We start from the raw sequence: 18,562 nt of genomic DNA, 5'->3' as shown, positions 1-18,562 counted from the left end.
GTGATACATATGTATGTATCTATTCTTTTTCAAATTATTTTCCCATTTAGGTTATTACAGAATACTGAGCAGAGTTCCCTGTGCTATAGAGTAGGTCCTTGTTGGTTATCTATTTTAAATATAGCAGTGTGTACATGTTAATCCCAAACTCTCAATCTATCCCTTCTCCCCACCCAGTAACCATGTTTGTTCTCTAAGTCTGTGACTCATATCATACTATGTGGTTCCTTCTTTATGTCTTCAGTTGGAATAAATCTTCTGGTCATTTGCATCGATAGTTATTATGCAAATAGTTATAATTTTGGTTTGTCTCTGGGAGGTGAGTTCAGGGTCTTCCTACTCCACCGTCTTTGCCACCTTCTGACCTGCCCACACTTTTGACTATAAAGATCAGATAAACTTAAATAAATTGAGAAGTTGTCTGATATTTGATTGTTCTATGTGCTGTTGCTCTCAGCAGACACTGTGATCTTTGTACAATTCATTATCTCATTTTTATTCCGTTAAAATAAAACTGAAGTAATAATAGTAAATGATTAATAGATAATCACTGTGTATTATTAGCTGGCATGGGTCATCAGCCTCTCAATATAGTTCTATCCAGTGACTTCCTAATGAACGGTTATGAGCCTGGGTAACTTATATGCAAATTAAGAATGGGTAAAAATTAAAATGGCAGATTAAAAGAGTATTTTTAAATTAAAAAAAATATTCCAACTAATCTGCTAAACATCTGACACAATATAGTACTTAGATACTCTAGAATACAGTAATCCCTAGTTGGCTTAAAAATGATCTTTTTATTACACTTGAGAAGAAAGAAATGTAGATCCGTATTCAAAAAGCTTTTGATGACAATTTTTCAAAGAAAATAACAAAATAAGGACGATTTTCTCTTTATAAGGAATTTTGAAAATATCAAAAAATTCTTAGCTGAAACTATGTATACGTATCTATAATAAGCAAGTATATTGTTAATATATCATTGTATCTATAAGTATATTAATATATCATTGTACATAAAAAACTGTACAGTTTTAACTTTTGTGCTTAAGGAAAAAGATTTTTTAACATTTTTTTCTTTTTCTAGTAGCAAAGGGAATGTACTGTTTTTATTTTTCAGTTATTTTTGTTCCATATATTTTCATTCTACTCAGTTATAATGACAGTGTAATAAAAGTTCTTTATATTTTATTTACACTTCCCATATTTTATACAGACATAATTATTTCAATACAGCAATTATATTTTGTCAATTAGGTATACCATTGATTTACTTAAGAATTCTCTTATTGAAGGAAATTATTTCCCATTTTCTCCACTTTAAGCCATGCTGCAATATGTATTCTTATGCACAAAACTCTAAACTTTAATCTATAATCAGGCTATTCTGTCATCAGGTACTTTGATTATAGGTAACCAGAACTATTAGGCTTATTAGGTATCTACTTGGGAAGAACTTAACTGAGATTATTATGACCTTCTATCTATTATCTATTTAAAGAATTAAAGCATAATTGTTCTATGTATCTAAATTCAGTACTACCATGAAATAGATTTTAAAATGATGAATGACAGGTTATTAAATAAAATATAACTGCCCATAAATGTTATCATTTACCTATTAATCAAACCTGCAAATGTAGAGTTACTTAAAATACTTTTTATTCTAATTCATCATGAAACTCGGTCAGAGCTTCTCCAGCATTTGTTCAAGTCCCATTGAAAGACTTACCTTAAAAACTTGCAATTCTTGTAAGTTGCCTTTGAAGAAAATCATAATTCATTGATTCCTTCTATTGCAACCTTCTTCCCTCACCCTATTCTTTGTCATAGCACGTATCACCTTCTAATGTATTACTGTTTGCTTATGTTTCCTTACCCTAGAATGTAAACTCCATTGAGGAAGATACTTTTATTTGTTCACTGATGTATTCCAAGTACTTAGAAAACTGTGCCCTGTATATAGTTGGAACATGATAAATATCTGCTGACTTAATGTTGGCCTGGCTTATGCTATCTTTGCCTGCTTTTCTTTCCATCTGTTTATCTTACTCCTGTATTGGCTTCACTGTCTTAGGCATTCTCTATATGGTAGCCTCAGCAGCTCCAGGCTTTAATCATCTTTACAGCTAGCAATTCCAGAAGAAACAGAGCTTCAACTTCCTAACAGTCCTAGAAAGTTGTCAGAGTATACTTTTATTAGCCTAGATAGTTCACATGCCCATTCCTGAGCCAATCATTATGATGGGTTGTTGAGTAAGGCTGAGAAATGGACTGCTTTGATTGTCTTGGGTGTTATTCAGAATTTGGCCTGCTGCAACAGCAGCATCCCCTGGGAACTTGTTAGGTATCCGGACTCTCAGACCTACCTCTAGACCACCTGAATCAGAATGTGAATTTCAGCAAGATTCATTGGTGATAATGCCTTTATTCTATCATCCCAGTGGAGCTGGAAAGGCAGGAAGGGGAACGCGGTCACCAAGACACACAAAGTGAAAGTGGGGCTGTGATGGTTGCCCAAAGAAAACCTGAATGCTCTTACCAAAATGCAGAATGGATGCTGGGCAGGCAAAAACAACAGGTGTCCATTAAAATACATAATATGTATTCAGTAATTATTATACACCACGCACTGTACTATGCCTTTTTCAGATATTATTTAGTATTCACACCATCGTACAAGATATCATCAGACAGAATACCTTAGGCTTCAAGAGATTAAATAATTTGTCCAAAGTTTTCGTTGGGGAGGCAATGAGAGAATTAACCTGTGATATGATATCAAGTACTAGCAAGTGTGCTGGAGAACAATTAAGCAGGATAGAGGGATAGAGCATTACCAGGATGATAGGAAGGGTGATCAATTTAGATAGGAAGGTCAGGGTGAGCCTGAGGAAGTAAAGTTTGAGCAGAGATTTGGACAAAGTGTAGGACAACTCACCTACGTTCCAGGGTAATACCTTTCCAGACAGGGGGGAAAAAGAGAGAGAAAGAGAAAGCCAGTGTTGCTACAATGAAGTGAATATAGGTGATTAATTCAGAGAGATAACCAAGAGTCATTTCATGAAGAAGCTTTGGCCATGGCTAGGATATTGTCAATTATTTTTAGCACAATGGAAAACTATTGGAAGCTCTGGAGCAGAGGAGCACATGATTTTATTTATATTTCAAATATATTGCCTAGGGAGCAGGCAATAATAAATAAAGGATAGATGGAGAAATCTAAGATGTCAGGAGGACGAGTGAAGAGGCTACGGCAATGCTAGTCTAGGCAAGAGATGAGAGAGAGTGGGACCAGGATGGTAATGGGGATGGTAGAGGGGCTGGGGATATACAGATAGTCCCTGACTCATGATGATTCAACTTAATTTTTTGACTCTACTATGGCATGAAAGCAATATGTATTCAGTAGAAACTGTACTTCTCAAATTTCAGTTTTTTTTTTTTTAATTTCAGTTTTTGATATTTTTCCTGGCTAGCAACATGCAGTTTGATGCTCTCTTGAGAAGCTAGGCAGTCCCAGCTCCCAGTCAGCGTGCAATCAGGAGGGTGAACAACTGATACACTTAAAACCATTTCGTATCTACTCAATCATTTCTGTTTTTCACTTTCAGCTATTCTGTATCCATTCAATCATTCTGTTTTTCACTTTCAGTACAATATTCAATAAAGTACATGAGATATTCAATAATTTTTTATAAAATTGGATTAATGTTAGATGATTTTGCCCACTTGCAGGCTAATATAAGTGTTCCGAGCACATTTACGGTAGGCTCAGCTCAGCTATAATGTTTGGTAGGTTAGGTGTATTGAGTGCATTTTGGACTTAACGATATTTTCAACTTACAATAGGTTTTTCAGGATGTAACCCCACAGTAAGTAGAAAGATCCATATTGTGAATTGCTAATGAATTGAATGTGTCTGTGAGATAAAAGGAATACTCCCTTGTTTTTGCCTTGAGAAAATGGGTGGATATTTGTGCTACTTACGGAAATGTAGAACCTTGAAGATGGATCATGTGGGAAATCAAGAGGACCTTTTTGACCATGTCAAATTTGAGGCGCCTATTAGAAATCCCAGTAAAATTGCTGAGTAAACAATGGGATAAACTACTTCAGAGAGGTTTGGGTTGGCAATAAAGAGTTTGGGAAACAAGTGAGATAGTATTTTAAGCCATGGAAATGAATAATCTAATTCAGACTCTATTTCATAGTCACTCATTGACACTAACAAAGGTCTCACCATCTTGTAGCTGCACATACAGGAGTATGAGGCCTGTAGCAGAGGAAAAGAGAGCTGACAGGCCTCAAACAAGTCCTTCTATTCTTACAACCAGAGGGACATTGGTCAGAACCAGTCAGATGTCCTTGCCTAACTGCAGCGTTCTGAGAAATGTGGAGGAATTGATGAATGTTTGGTGAGCACTTCTGTGTCTTACATAATATTGAATATCTTACCTCTAAGTAGGAAAACATCCATACAGAGGGGAAAAGCAATGCTTACCAAAATATTAAGTCCACAGTATTTCTGTGCATTTCTAATGGTAATAAGCTCAATAAGCTCTATCATTCTCCACCAACCACCCTTTGAAAAATCTGATGTGGGCAATTAACATTTTCTCTTATCTCATGTAAAATATATGCAAATGAACCTTTAAACTTTCTTCCAATCAGGAAAGTGCTCATAAAAGCCTCCTAGGAAACAATTCTGGAGCCAGGAATACTAAATCTTAACATGATGAAAAGGGAGCATACTGATATATAAATAAGCCACTTTGATTAAATTTGCCCACCTTGAAAATGAAACCAGAACCGTAAAACTAACTGTTGAACTAAGTCCTTTGAAGCAGCAGTGCCTTTTTTTTCTGGGTCCAATAGCATCTCTTTATAAGATTTTCAAGACTATTTGTGTAGCTCTTAACACAAAGAGAAATTCTTTTCGTGATCTATTTTGTAAATGTTTTTGAACCTCTTCTTTTGAAAGCTGCACTCCAGATTGGAAGTTCTGGATAGAATTATTTTGAAAGGAAGTATTTATCTGTCTAAAAAGCACAAAGATCACATTGTTTTCATCCAAACACTAGCTAGAAAAATCAATATTTTATTTTAGAAGGAAATGCTTTGGCTGCTTAAGCACAGCAGAATGCTTTCTAACAACAGTAAGACATTTAATTTTGAGAAAACAATTCTGAAACAGGGGTGGTGGGCAGGACTGGCAGGTGACTGAGCTTCAAGAGTATCACCTCATTTGAAAATAGTGACCCAAATAATGGTATTAGTTACAGACATTTCAATTTCCTAAACAGCTGTTCCTTTCTTACAAAATGACTAATTGGCTTTGCTGTTTGGTTGGGATAGAATATACTAAATACTGGCCCATTTTCTTCCTGTGCCAAAGTCTGGTTTCTTACTAGTCTTAAACATGTTAAACAGAGACCTTTTCAAAATAATCTAAGAAATAATTGTCATCTTATCACAGTTTAGTCATTTCAATTGTCATTTTAATATTAATGAGCAATTCATGTCACCGTATCTTTTATATAAAAATTAGTGGCATTGTTATTTTAATTTCTCAACTAAAGAGCATTCTTTTATGATCTTCAATGGAAATATTCATAGTCTATTATATGAAGTACAATTAAGCAATTTTAATATACACATGTAAGTATATTTCATTTACTTATGTTTCTTTATGCTTATATATTTACTAACTTACTCAAGGATTTGAAGTGGTTTATGCTAACTTGTAAAATAAGGAAACTTGTAAAATAGGAAAAAAAACGAGTAAAAAAAATATTAGGTCTATGGTAAACCTAGATAGAATAAAAATTGAAGAAGGAAAATTTAGAACACATATGTGCCGTCCACTGTGAGGATTATATTTATGTAAATTTCTCATGAAATCCACAAGTGGTGAATAAATGATACTAAAGGGAAAATATGAGCAATAATAAAAATAGTGGAGCTACTGAAATTTTTATTAAAGAGAATCAACTACATTATCACACAGCTCAATTAAGCTTTGATTGTGAGATATTAAGTTAATACCAAATTACACTTAGTTGATTAATTATTCAATCTAGGAAGTACAAGTACTTGGTGATAAATATTTGCATTTGAAAAGTCATAACCAATGGAAAACCTTTTAATATCCATTTAATGTACTAATTGGATGATACTAAGATCATCAGTGTAGTAGCAGCTGCATATGCAATTCAATTTGATGAAATTTTAATTATAGAGAAAAAAACTGATAGCAAAGTAAACAGAGTGAAACAGTGCTGAAATGAAAATAGCACAAACTGATTTGTGTGTTTCTCTGCAAAATTGCAGGTGTTGTCAAAGTGGATTATGGAGATGTGTCAGTCAGAAGAACACTAAGAGAAAATCTGAAGTGTAAGCCCTTTTCTTGGTACCTTGAAAACATCTATCCGGACTCCCAGATCCCAAGACGTTATTACTCACTTGGCGAGGTATGAATTATTTATTTTGGTTAAGTTATAAATATATTTTGCAAAAGGAGCAATTTCTAAGGAGCTCAATATTTTTTTTAACATCTTTATTGGAGTGTAATTGCTTTACAGTGGTGTGTTAGTTTCTGCTGTATAACAAAGTGAATCAGCTGTATGTATACATATATCCCCTCCTTCTTGCATCTCCCTCCCACCCTCCCTATCCCACCCCTCTAGGTGGTCACAAAGCAGTGAGCTGATCTCCCTGTACTATGCGGCTGCTTCCCACCAGCTACCGATTTTACATTTGGTAGTATATATAAGTCCATGCCACTCTCTCACTTCGTCCCAGCTTACCCTTCCCCCTCCCCATATCCTCAAGTCCATTCTCTACGCCTGCATCTTTATTCGTGTCCTGCCCCTAGGTTCCTCAGAAACATTTTTTTTTTTAGATTCCGTATAAAATATATGTGTTAGCATATGGTATTTGTTTTTCTCTTTCTGACTTACTTCACTCTGTATGACAGACTCTGGGTCCATCCACCTCGCTACAAATAACTCAATTTCATTCCTTTTTATGGCTGAGTAATATTCCATTGTATATACGTGCCACACCTTCTATAGACATTCATCTGTCAGTCGACACTTAGGTTGCTTCCATGTCCTGGCTATTGTAAACAGAGCTGCAATGAACATTGTGGTACATGACTCTTTTGGAATTATGGTTTTCTCAGGGTATATGCCCAGTAGTGGGATTGCTGGGTTGTATGGTAGTTTTATTTTTAAGGAACCTCCATACTGTTCTCCATAGTGGCTGTATCAATTTACATTCCCACCAGCAGTGCAAGAGGGTTCCCTTTTCTCCACACCCTCTCCAGCATTTATTGTTTCTAGATTTTTTGATGATGGCCATTCTGACTGGTGTGAGGTGATACCTCATTGTAGTTTGGATTTGCATTTCTCTTAACGATTAGTGATGTTGAGCATCCTTTCATGTGTTTGTTGGCAATCTGTATATCTTCTTTGGAGAAATGTCTCTTTAGGTCTTCTGACCATTTTTGGATTGGGCTTTTTGTTTTTTTGATATTGTGATGCATGAGCTGCTTGTAAATTTTGGATATTAATCTTTTGTCAGTTGCTTCATTTGCAAATATTTTCTCCCATTCTGAGGGTTGTCTTTTCGTCTTATGTTTTCCTTTTCTGTGCAAAAGTTTTTATTTTTTATGTCATGAACAAAATGCTTTAAGGGTTTTTAAACAGATCTATTTTAAATGACTTCTCATAAATTACAAGGACCATAAAGGTGTATATCACTGGGATTTGTCAAAAGTAAGAACATAGTTTAAGATGGAATAAATAGTATTTTCTTGTTTCTTTAGAGAACTTTAAAAAGTTCTCAAGCTTTTTAGTCATATGGAACTTAACTTACACTTAAAATTTATTGTAAACCCATGAAGAGCATGAAGAGCTTTTATTTATGTGGGCTCTAATTATTAATATTTATTATGTTGAAACAAACCAGAACCTTTAAAATTTATTAATTTATTGAAGGTAATATGTAATAATCCATTACACAATATAAGTAACATATTTTTGAAAAAGAAATATATCTTAGATTAGCATTATTTATTTTTTTAAATTGCATTAAAAACTGGTCAAAAAAAGATAGCTGGATTCTTACAAATGCTTCTATATTGTCTATTATAACACCATGTAGCCTACAGAAGACTCCTTGTACATTCATGAGAAGTGAGAGTGAAAAGTATTATCTTATTATATCAAAAGCATATAGACTTTGTGGACACACTGAGAACCCTTGATCTGCACCATCCTTTTTCAAAATATTATCTTTTTTTATAAATATTTTCACTTCTTTAATAAAAGTTTTTCACTCACACTCATCCAGAAAGCTACTTTTTCTAATTACCACGTGCAATTCAGAGAATAACCCTACCCTAACTTTATTATCTAGAGAAGAAAAAAACGCCTTTGTCTTCCTTATTTCTTCTTTCTCTATGACTTTTAAAATTTTTATTGGAGTATACTTGATTTACAATGTTGTGTTAATTTCAGGTGTACACAGCAAAGTGAATCATACATATATCCACTCCTTTTTAGATGCTTTTCCCATATAGACCATTACAGAGTATTGAGTACAGTTCCCTGTGCTATATAATAGGTCCTTATTAGTTACCTATTTTATATATAGCAGTGTGTTAGATATCCCAATTTATCCCTCCCCCCTTTTCCCCCTTGGTAACCATAAGTTTGTTTTCTACATCTGTGACTCTGTTTTGTAAATAAGTTCATTTGTACCTTTTTTCAGATTCCACATGTAAGTGCTACCATATATCGTTTTCTTTCTGACTTCACTCAGTATGACAATCTCTAGGTCCATCCATGTTGCTACAAATGGCAGTATTTTCTTTTTTATGGCTGAGTAATATTCCATTGTATGTACGTACCACCTCTTTATCCATTCCTCTGCTGATGGACATTTAGATTGCTTCCATGTCCTGGCTATTGTCAGTAGTGCTGCAGTGAACATTGGGGTGCATGTATCTTTTCAAATTATGGTTTTCTCCAGATATACGCCCAGGAGTGGGATTGCTGGATACTATGGTAGCTCTGTTGTTAGTTTTTTAAGGAACCTCCATCTGTTCTCCATAGAATGTACCAATTTACATTCCCACCAACAGCATAGGAGGGTTCCCTTTTCTCCACACCCTCTCCAGCATTTATTGTTTGTAGATTTTTTGATGATGGCCATTCTGACCGGTGTGAGGTGATACCTCATTGTAGTTTTGATATGCATTTCTCTCATCATTAGTGATGTTGGGCATCTTTTCATGTGCTTTTTGGCCATCTGTATGCCTTCTCTGGAGAAATATCTATTTAGATCTTCTGCCCATTTTTTGATTAGGTTGTTTGAGCTGCATGAGCTGTTTGTATATTTTGGAGATTAATCCCTTGTGGGTCTCTTCGTTTGCAAATATTTTTCCCATTCTGAGGGTTGTCTTTTCATTTTGTTTATGGTTTCCTTTGCTGTGCAAAAGCTAAACGTTTAATCAGGTCCCATTTGTTTGTTTTTATTTTCATTATTCTAGGAGGTAGATCAAAAAAGATCTTGCTACATTTATGTCTGCCTATATTTTCCTCTAAGACTTTTATAGTATCTGGCCTTACATTTAGGTCTTTAATCCATTTTATTTTTCTGTATGATGTTAGGGAATGTTTTAAGTTCATTCTTTTAAACGTAGCTGTCCCGTTTTCCCAGCACCACTTATTGAAGAGACTGTCTTTTCTCCATTGTATATTCTTGCCTCCTTCCTCATAGATTAGGTGACCATAGGTGCGTGGGTTCATCTCTGGACTTTCTGTCCTGTTCCATTGATCTGTATTTCTGTATATGTGCCAGTACCATACTCTTTTGATGACCGTAGCTTTGTGGTATATTCTGAAGTCAGGGAGCCTTATTCCTCCAGCTCTTTCTTAAGATTGCTTTGGCTCTTTGGGGTCTTTCTGTTTCCATACAAATTACAATGTTTTTGTTCAAATTCTGTGAAAAATGTCATTAAAATGTCATTAGTAACTTGATAGGGATTGCATTGAATCTGTAGATTGGGTAATTATCTTTAGAAATTTAAAAATAACTATACAAGCATATGTTCCTAATACGTATTCAATTGCTCAAAATAAGAATTATTCCTTTATGAATTATATGTTCCATACTGTTAATTTCCCACCTAATTTAATATTGGTTGTAATTAAAGCATTTCAACAGCAATAATACATGCATTCCAAAAATATTTATTACACTTGTTGAATCTGCCATTTTTATAGGTCATAACAGTAGAATATCTGAAAATTCAGTCTAATACTTTTTGGTGCATTTGCCAAGATATCTATGACTTTATCCACTCTATAACTATAAACATAACTTGTGATTAACTAATTAAAGGAAAAAAAATGCAATTTGTTCCTAGCTGAATTGTTTTTAAAGGCTGTTTTTCTGTGCCTTATCATTGCACTGTTTGCCAAATCTCCACTTACTCATCAGCCAGGTAAATATCTCTCTATAGAATTTTTCAGTTTACATCTATTCAACATTAATCTGAATACTGTAGTGCAAAGGTTCATGTGGAATAACACTGAATATACTACTTTCTAGGTGTAACTTTAGTCACTAGTCCTGGGCCTCTGCTGTTTTGGGGTTTTTTTGTTTTCATTGGGAGGGTGTCATTGCTGTTTTCAAATATGCAGTATTCCCATGTTAGCACTAATGTCACAGGGATTTATTTATATTCAGTACATAAAATATATAAGTGTTTTTTAAACTGGAACACTGTTTGCATGTGAGTTATTATAATCTAGTTCTACTGAAGATCCCCAACAAACTATCTAACATTCATTACTGAAAAGTTTGTTGGATCAAGTGTGAATCTGACTGTACCTTTAGAAGAAGGGAGTTTTTCTATTCTTGTAGTAGAGTATTTCTCCCATGGTAATCAATGGACCCAGCTGATGAGTAAACATTGATAACTCTTTCTAAAAGAGGGTATGACCAGGGCCTACATAACAAGACAGACATGAGTAAAGAGGGCTTTTGGAAATTCTCTGAGGCCACCGGGGTGACTCCTGAGCAAGATTCAGGACTCTGAAATGGAACCTAGATGTTTACTTCCATGTTAAAAATTCAGTTTTATGCTTTCCTGTACTACATCAAGAAACCTAATTAACTGACTTTCTGAAAACGTGAAAATGAAGTGTGGGAAAATTCCTTTATACAACCTACTGATTTTAAAGTAACTATCTTCTGTAATGAATCTTATAGAAATCGTTTGAAAAACTTTTAAAGATAGAGATTACACCTTTCAGGGTTTTTGAAACATATCCAGAAGAGGCAGCACGTTGTACTGAAAAAACCCCAGGCTTCGGAATCAAGCAGAGGAGGGTTTAAATACTGACCTCACAGTTTAGGACTCAAGTAGCACTAGGTCTTCTCTCTGGTACCTGTCAGCAGCAGGAAGGTAATCATACAAGGTTATAGTGATGATTGAGGATACAGAGCATCTACAATACCACCTAGCAAGAATTAGTAGCAGCACCAGTAGTTACAGGTATTGTAATTGTTATAGCTACTATTTATTGTTTTCTTACTATGTCAAACATTATGCTAGATGCTTAATAATAATTGCAGTATTTAAAAATGACAATTCCATGACTTAGGTTTTGTTATTATCCCCAATTAAATATGGAACCTATATGGAGAAAGTTCATGTGATTGACCTAATGTTCACAGAGCTAATTAAATATTGGAGTCAGGATTCAATACATTTTAGTCTGACACTAAAGCTCACTTTTTCTTATAACTAGAAGGAGAAAATAGATTCTATTACTATATGTTATTCATTCAAAATGCTTTTATTAAATAAGAGATTAAGCTAGAACCTGTGTTATATGCTAATGATGCAAAGTCAATAAGGAAAGACCTTTATCCTTTATTCTTAAGCCATTCTACTGAAATGGGGGTGGGGGGATGGCAAAAGAGCATCAAACAAACACAGATAAGAAAGTAGAAATAAACATGTGGTATATAGGCATGCTATAAGCTGCTATTTCAAAAACCCAATAAATTCAAAACTCTATGAGATATATTAAGTTTTGAACTTTCTGGAATATTAATGTACTGCAGTTTTCCACTTTAAAACCATCCTAAAGAGATGCAATCCTGCACCTGTTTCCTTGGAAACAGAAGGACAAATTCACCAAGCACTGCTTTCTAATTCAATTTTGCCTAGTCATGTATACATAACTTGATGGACACTTTGATAATGAGTTCGGGATGAACTGTTAATGGACAACAGTCATTTACTTAAATCTTTTTCTTTCTTACTACCTGTCATTAACCATCAATTTAACAACGTAAAAAACTACCTTTCCTTATATATGAAGGTACTATCTCTCAAAGTCGTATCAGGTGTCCAAAGCTACTTATCTAGAGGACAAAGTTATTTCTTTGTAGTAATTCATATGTACTCTCCTCACTTAATTTCAAATGAAATTGTTAGGATTTAACAATTTACAATTTCCTTGAGTTTCAGTGTTTTTCAAAGCCTAGATATTTAATATTGCAGTGCATTGATGAATATAAATATTTTCATGTCAATTTCTCTTTATAACTTTCCTAGTTGTATTGCAAGATAGAGGCAAACAGGTATTCAGTTTCTATTATCGTGTATTGTCACCAAAATAATCATCAGTATTGATATCAGATAGCTGTCTTAATTTCTTACATTTGCATTTTACTCAGGTAATTGAAATATTACTTTACCCAGCCCGTGAATTACATGCAGTTTCCAATGGGAAGTTAAAAGCTGTGCAATTGCTTTGAACTAAAACCTTTAATTAAGTAGCTTAATGAAGCATATGCCTTTTAGATGTAGTAAGCAGATCATAATGGCAGATCATAATGGAATAAGAAGTAGAGCTTCTTGCAGCATTAAATTCTCTCTTAAGTAGTCCTTTAGCTTATGTATATTTAGCATGTCAGCTTCTGATCTTGTAAATATAAAAGCTAATTCAAGTATAAGATTGAAAAATGGCTTTCTAAAGTAGTAATGCTTCACCCTAAATTTTTGGCCTCAGACAGGCCAGCATTTTGGAAAAATGTGAGCTATGTAGAACACAAGAATAGAGAGGGCAAGAAGGGAGAGAAGAGGATTGCTGGAGCCAAGTGACTTTTAACTCTTGGGGCTTAATATTTGCATTTACATGTTGCTTGGAAGACGTTTGACATTAGTCTCTGCATTTTGTACTGCCTGCTTGACCTCAGCACTTCCTTCTCCTCTTGTATTCTTTAACCTTATCAGCTAGTTAAGATCCTTGCACACATTGACACTGTATTCCTTAAATATTGTTAAAGAGCAAATTTAACTAAAAATAGACATCTATTGACTGCAGGGATTAAGGATAAAATCAGTTACTGCCAAATGCAGAGGCTAAAACCTTGAGAGTGTTACCCTTTCTGCTGGTAATCAGGAGATCTATTTATAAATTCACCATCTTCTTGACCCTTTAATAGGATAACCAGTAAGAAAGCCTCATTTTATACAACTTGGCACAAGTGGGGGCATTCTCTCTGCCCGTGATGATATTTCCAAAACTCTTTGGGACCAGTAGCTGATTTTCATCCCAGTGTAACTAAATATGCACATATACAGGCAGAATATATTACTCTTCATCAGATGTTAACATTAAAGAATGTTGGGCTGGGTAACCCACCTATGGACAAAATGAGCAAGTATCCTACTAGAAAAAGAATTTTTTCTTTTTACTTTACACTGCTGATAAATAAATTAGAATCAGTTCTATCACTTAAATATGTATTGGCACAAACAACTGCAACAAACTATATTCCAGTTAGGCATATGAATTCTCCTAGGATTCTTGTTTGCTTTTGTTATCCACCAAAATAAATGAAATTGTTCAGTTTTCTGTATTCTTTACTGTTTTGTTGAAGGAGGTTAAGATATCACATACTCATAATTTTTAAATCTCACAGGACATTCTAAACCCAGGTTTGCATAAGAGAAGTCAGCTTGGGTTTGTTAATTAAATAGATTTTGCAAATCTGTGTAAAACCATCCTTCTGATTTATTCATAATTTGGTAAAGAGAAAATAAATATACTTAAATGCATATTCACTGCAGCAATTAATTACATGCAAATATTAACATTAAACTCTGGAATGCACTGCAAATGTGCCAATTTCCTTCTTTACAAAGTAAAGAGAAACCAAATGAGGTTGACATATTTAAAATAATGAGTAACATAATGTGCAGTTGAAAGATAAGCATGTGTTGGAATAATTAAAGCCCAAAAAAAGCTAGTTTAAGTTTAGACTCTTATTTTAGAATGAAGTTTACCTGTTAGTTTTGAAGTTCAAAGGTGGTGGGGGTGGGAGTTTATGACTCTTTTTTAGAATTGGAGTTCTCATTGTTGCTTGCTGTTACAATCCAGCAGAGGGAGCAAAAGCTAATGAACAAACCATGCAAGCGGTAAGAACATTACCAATGATACTACCAATGAGTAAAAACATTTAGAAAAAGACTTGCTGATTTCAAACATCAAAACACAAGTGGGAAAAATACTCCCAAGTTTATGTCATGAAAGATTGTTCTCAGGCAATAAAAGATTATGTGTAAACAAAGAAATGTCAAAGCAGACAACAAAGTTAAAACTACACTGGCCCTACACCATATATTCAAAGCTATACCACAACATAAGGAATGAGTCACAAGAATTTCTCAGAATGCAGAACTACCCATATGTTCTACCTATGTTGATACAGGTTGGATTCTGTAAGGAGTTTCTATGGATGAAGCTCCTCCATGTTTGTTTGCCTAGATTTTTCTCAGGATTAATGAGTGGCATGATCAAGCAATTGGTGTTGTCAGGTAATATGACACCAGTGACAAGATCAGGATCTTTCCTGAAATTTCATTTCTCTGCTTAAATAACATTCTTTGGGAATATATATATTTACCTCAGTTCCAGGGTGTTCTTACAATGGTTCTGATTTTAAAATCATGCAAAATCATCCTATATCTGATCATCCTTTGCATCTCAAAAGATGAGATGCATAGTTTGTATGCCAGTATCTTATATTGTGCATTAAGATTTGCTTGTTGAAGACTGTCAGAAGACACTAGTGACTCTTTTTATGTTTGAAGAAAATATTACAGATTCCCACTGTTAGGCTCATTGACTTGAGAATAACCTGATGTACATCAGGCTGCCTTCTAGGTGTACATGCATTTTTTTAAAAAACTCTGGATATCATAGGACTACTCACAAAAACCTCTCAGATACTGTCTCTATCCAGATGATATGTCCTTCTCCATTTTTTAAGATGGGTATTGATAGCCCTGTTCCCTGACACTCCATATTTGTATCCAATGTCATGATAGCCAGAAGTCATTTTCATGACCGGCGCCCAACAGTCTGACAGACACTCAGCATGGAAACCACTTTGCTTCTAGGCTTTTTTTTTTTTTTGCAGTACACGGGCCTCTCACTGCTGTGGCCTCTCCCGTTGCAGAGCACAGGCTCCAGACGCGCAGGCTCAGCAGCCATGGCTCACGGGCCCAGCTGCTCCACGGCATGTGGGATCTTCCCATACCGGGGCAAGAACCTGTGTCCCCTGCATCGGCAGGCGGACTCTCAACCACTGAGCCACCAGGGAAGCCCCTGTTTCTAGCCTTTTTGACCTGCTTCCTCAGGTCTGATCCTAGGCCCCTTTCATGTTCCATGTGTCTTTGCCACTGTCTGGATGACCTGTCATTTACCTTTATTCAACTAGAACTTAATCCTCCCTTCCTCCTTATAGGCCTCCTTTCTGAACAACACTGCCTGCCTACCTGTCTGGATGGCAGGACCAGGCAATTCCCAAACTCACTATAATAACTTTCAATAACTTATTTGGACAAACTACTTAACCTCTTTGTATCTTAATGTTTTCATGTGTAAAACTGGGGTAATAGGTTGGTTTTGAATTAGTTATTACACATAAGTGCTTGGGACAGTTCATGGCACATACAATTACAATTATAAATAATAATAATTATTGTGGTGGCTGTGGTGCTTGCCATCCCTGTCTCATTCTGAAAGCTCTCCTAAAACCACTGACTCCTAATTATTTCTAGTCTCCTAAAACCCATGTCCAGCCAGCCTCACCAGATTCAACTTGGGTTCCTATACTATATCCTCTTAGCACCTGCTGCATTCTAAGGGACAATTAATATTACATGTCTGGAAACCATCAAACCAATTTTTAGAAAAGTTAGAACATTTCATGAATAAAACAGGCTCCCTTTCATGAAGTCCCCAAAATGAGTCTATTCTGGAATTCTGAAAAAATAGCAGCAGCAGTGACATACTGTTTGAATCTCTTTGAATTTCTCCATTGAGGCAGAGAGAGCATCCAGGTTAGCAAAACCAAAAACTGATGGACAACTTTAACCATAAAATTAGGTGACAAGGTATTCTCACCAATCCCAAAATATGACCGGTAAAATTCATGACCATATGATAATACAATCATTGATGACCATATGATAATACAATCATTGCAGTAGGAAAAAAGGGAAGCAATGGGGTGCCTGATCGAAATGAGACCAGGATAACACCTGAGTTGCCAATAGATACTGAGAAATTGTTTTATGCCAATTTAATAGTAGTAGTTGAAACTGGGAGAAGTGTTTTCATAAAATCCAATGTGCAAGTCAGTGAAAAGTCCCCTCTCTATAAATGTCTGAACGGTCTGAAAACTCTGCAGCCTGTGAATTCTTACAACTCAATAACTGAAGCTCTTTCTCAGGAGAAACTTCAGGGAATAAAGCCCAACTTACGGAGGTAGGGACAACAGTGACAAAGTCCAGATAAAAATGGGAGAGGTCAGGGTGGAGCAGGGGGGTGGCAGTAGAGACAAGATAGCAGAGTAGAAGGACTTGAGCTTGCCTCCTCTCACAAAAACACCAAAATCACAAATAACTGCTAAACAACCATTGGACTTGAAAAAAGACTGGAATGTACCAAAAAAGATACATCTAAAAGACAAAGAAGAAGCCACAAGGAGACAGTAGGAGAGGGCCCATGTGCAAAATAATCAAATCCCATACCCACTGAGTGGGTGACCCACAAACTGGAAAATAATTACATCATAGAGGTTGTCCCACAGGAGTGAGAGTTCTGAACCGCACATCAGGCTCCCCAGTCTGGGGGTCTAACATTGGGAGGAGGAGCCACCCAGAGCATTTGGCTTTGAAATCCAGTGGGGCTTGATCACAGAAACTCCACAGGACTGGGGGAAAGAGAAACTCCACCCTTGGAGGGTATACACCAGGACCCATGGAAAAAGCAGGGACTCCATAGGAGCCTGGGCCAGACCTACCTGCTAGTCTTGGTTTCCTGGAGAGCAGGGGGGTGGCTATGGCTCACTGTGGAAAAGAGGACACTGGTGGCAGAGGTACAGGGGAGTACTCATTGGCATGAACTCTCCAGGAGGCTGCCATTTTGTCACCAAGTCCTGGCCCCACCCAACAGCCTGAGGGCTTCAGTGCTGAGATGCCTCAGGCCAAACAACCAACAGGGTGGGAACACAGCTCCACCCATCAGCAGACATGCTGCCTAAAACCTTCCTGAACCACAGCTGTCCATTAAACACACCCCTTGACACAGCCTGCCCACCAGAAGAACAAGACCCAGCTCCACCCACCGATAGGCAGGCACCAGTCCCTCCTACCAGGAAGCCTGCACAAGCCTCTTAGACCAGCATCACCCACCAGGGAACAGACACTAGAAGCAAGAGGACAATCCTGCAGCCTGTGGAACTGAGACTGGAAACAGAGAAAGTCAGACACAATGAGATGGAAAAGGAATATGCACCAGACAAATGGAAAAGATAAAACCCTGGAAGAACAACTAACTGAAGTGGAGATAGGCAATCTCCCTGAAAAATAATTCAGAGTAATGATGGTAAAGATGATCCAAGATCTTGGAAAAAGAATGGAGGCACAAACCGAGAAGATAAAAAAACAGTTTAACAAAGAGATAAAGAACAAACAGAGTTGAACAATACAATAACTGAAATGAAAAATACACTAGAAAGAATCAGTAGCAGAATAACTGAGGCATAATAACTGATAAGTGACCTGGAAGATAGAAATGGTGGAAATCACTGCTGTAGAACAAAACAGAGAAAAGAATGAAAAGAAAAGAGGACAGTCTCAGAGACCTCTGGGACAACATTAAACACACCAACATTTGCATTATAGGGGTCCCAGGATGAGAAGAGACATAGAAAGGGCCTGACAATATATTTGAAGAGATTATAGCCCAAACCCTCCGTAACATGGAAAAGGAAACACTCACTCAACTCCAGGAAGCGCAGAGTTCCATACAGGATAAACCCAAGGAGGAACATGCCAAGACACATATTAATCAAACTTACAAAAATTAAAGACAAAAAATATTAAAAGCAACAAAGGAAAAGCAACAAGTAACATGCAAGGGAATCCCTATAAGGTTATCAGCTGATTTTTCAG

The 18,562-nt window shown here is 36.0% G+C and overlaps 1 protein-coding gene across 2 annotated transcripts in view; it reads left to right on the top strand.

The window, feature by feature from the left end:
* GALNT13 (polypeptide N-acetylgalactosaminyltransferase 13) overlaps positions 1 to 18,562 on the top strand; it is a 557,255-nt gene that overhangs the window by 483,467 nt on the left and 55,226 nt on the right. For both annotated transcript variants that reach the window (XM_029225787.1, XM_029225788.1), the window contains exon 10: positions 6,337 to 6,476. In XM_029225787.1, coding sequence (XP_029081620.1) covers positions 6,337 to 6,476 — 140 coding nt within the window. The remainder of the gene's footprint in view (positions 1 to 6,336; positions 6,477 to 18,562) is intronic.

Source organism: Monodon monoceros, unplaced genomic scaffold, assembly GCF_005190385.1.
Source record: "Monodon monoceros isolate NGI ecotype Baffin Bay Population unplaced genomic scaffold, NGI_Narwhal_1 Super_Scaffold_16, whole genome shotgun sequence".
Taxonomy (NCBI): Eukaryota; Metazoa; Chordata; class Mammalia; order Artiodactyla; family Monodontidae; genus Monodon; species Monodon monoceros.
Note: the sequence above shows the minus strand (reverse complement) of the source record. Positions and strands in the feature narration are given on the sequence as shown.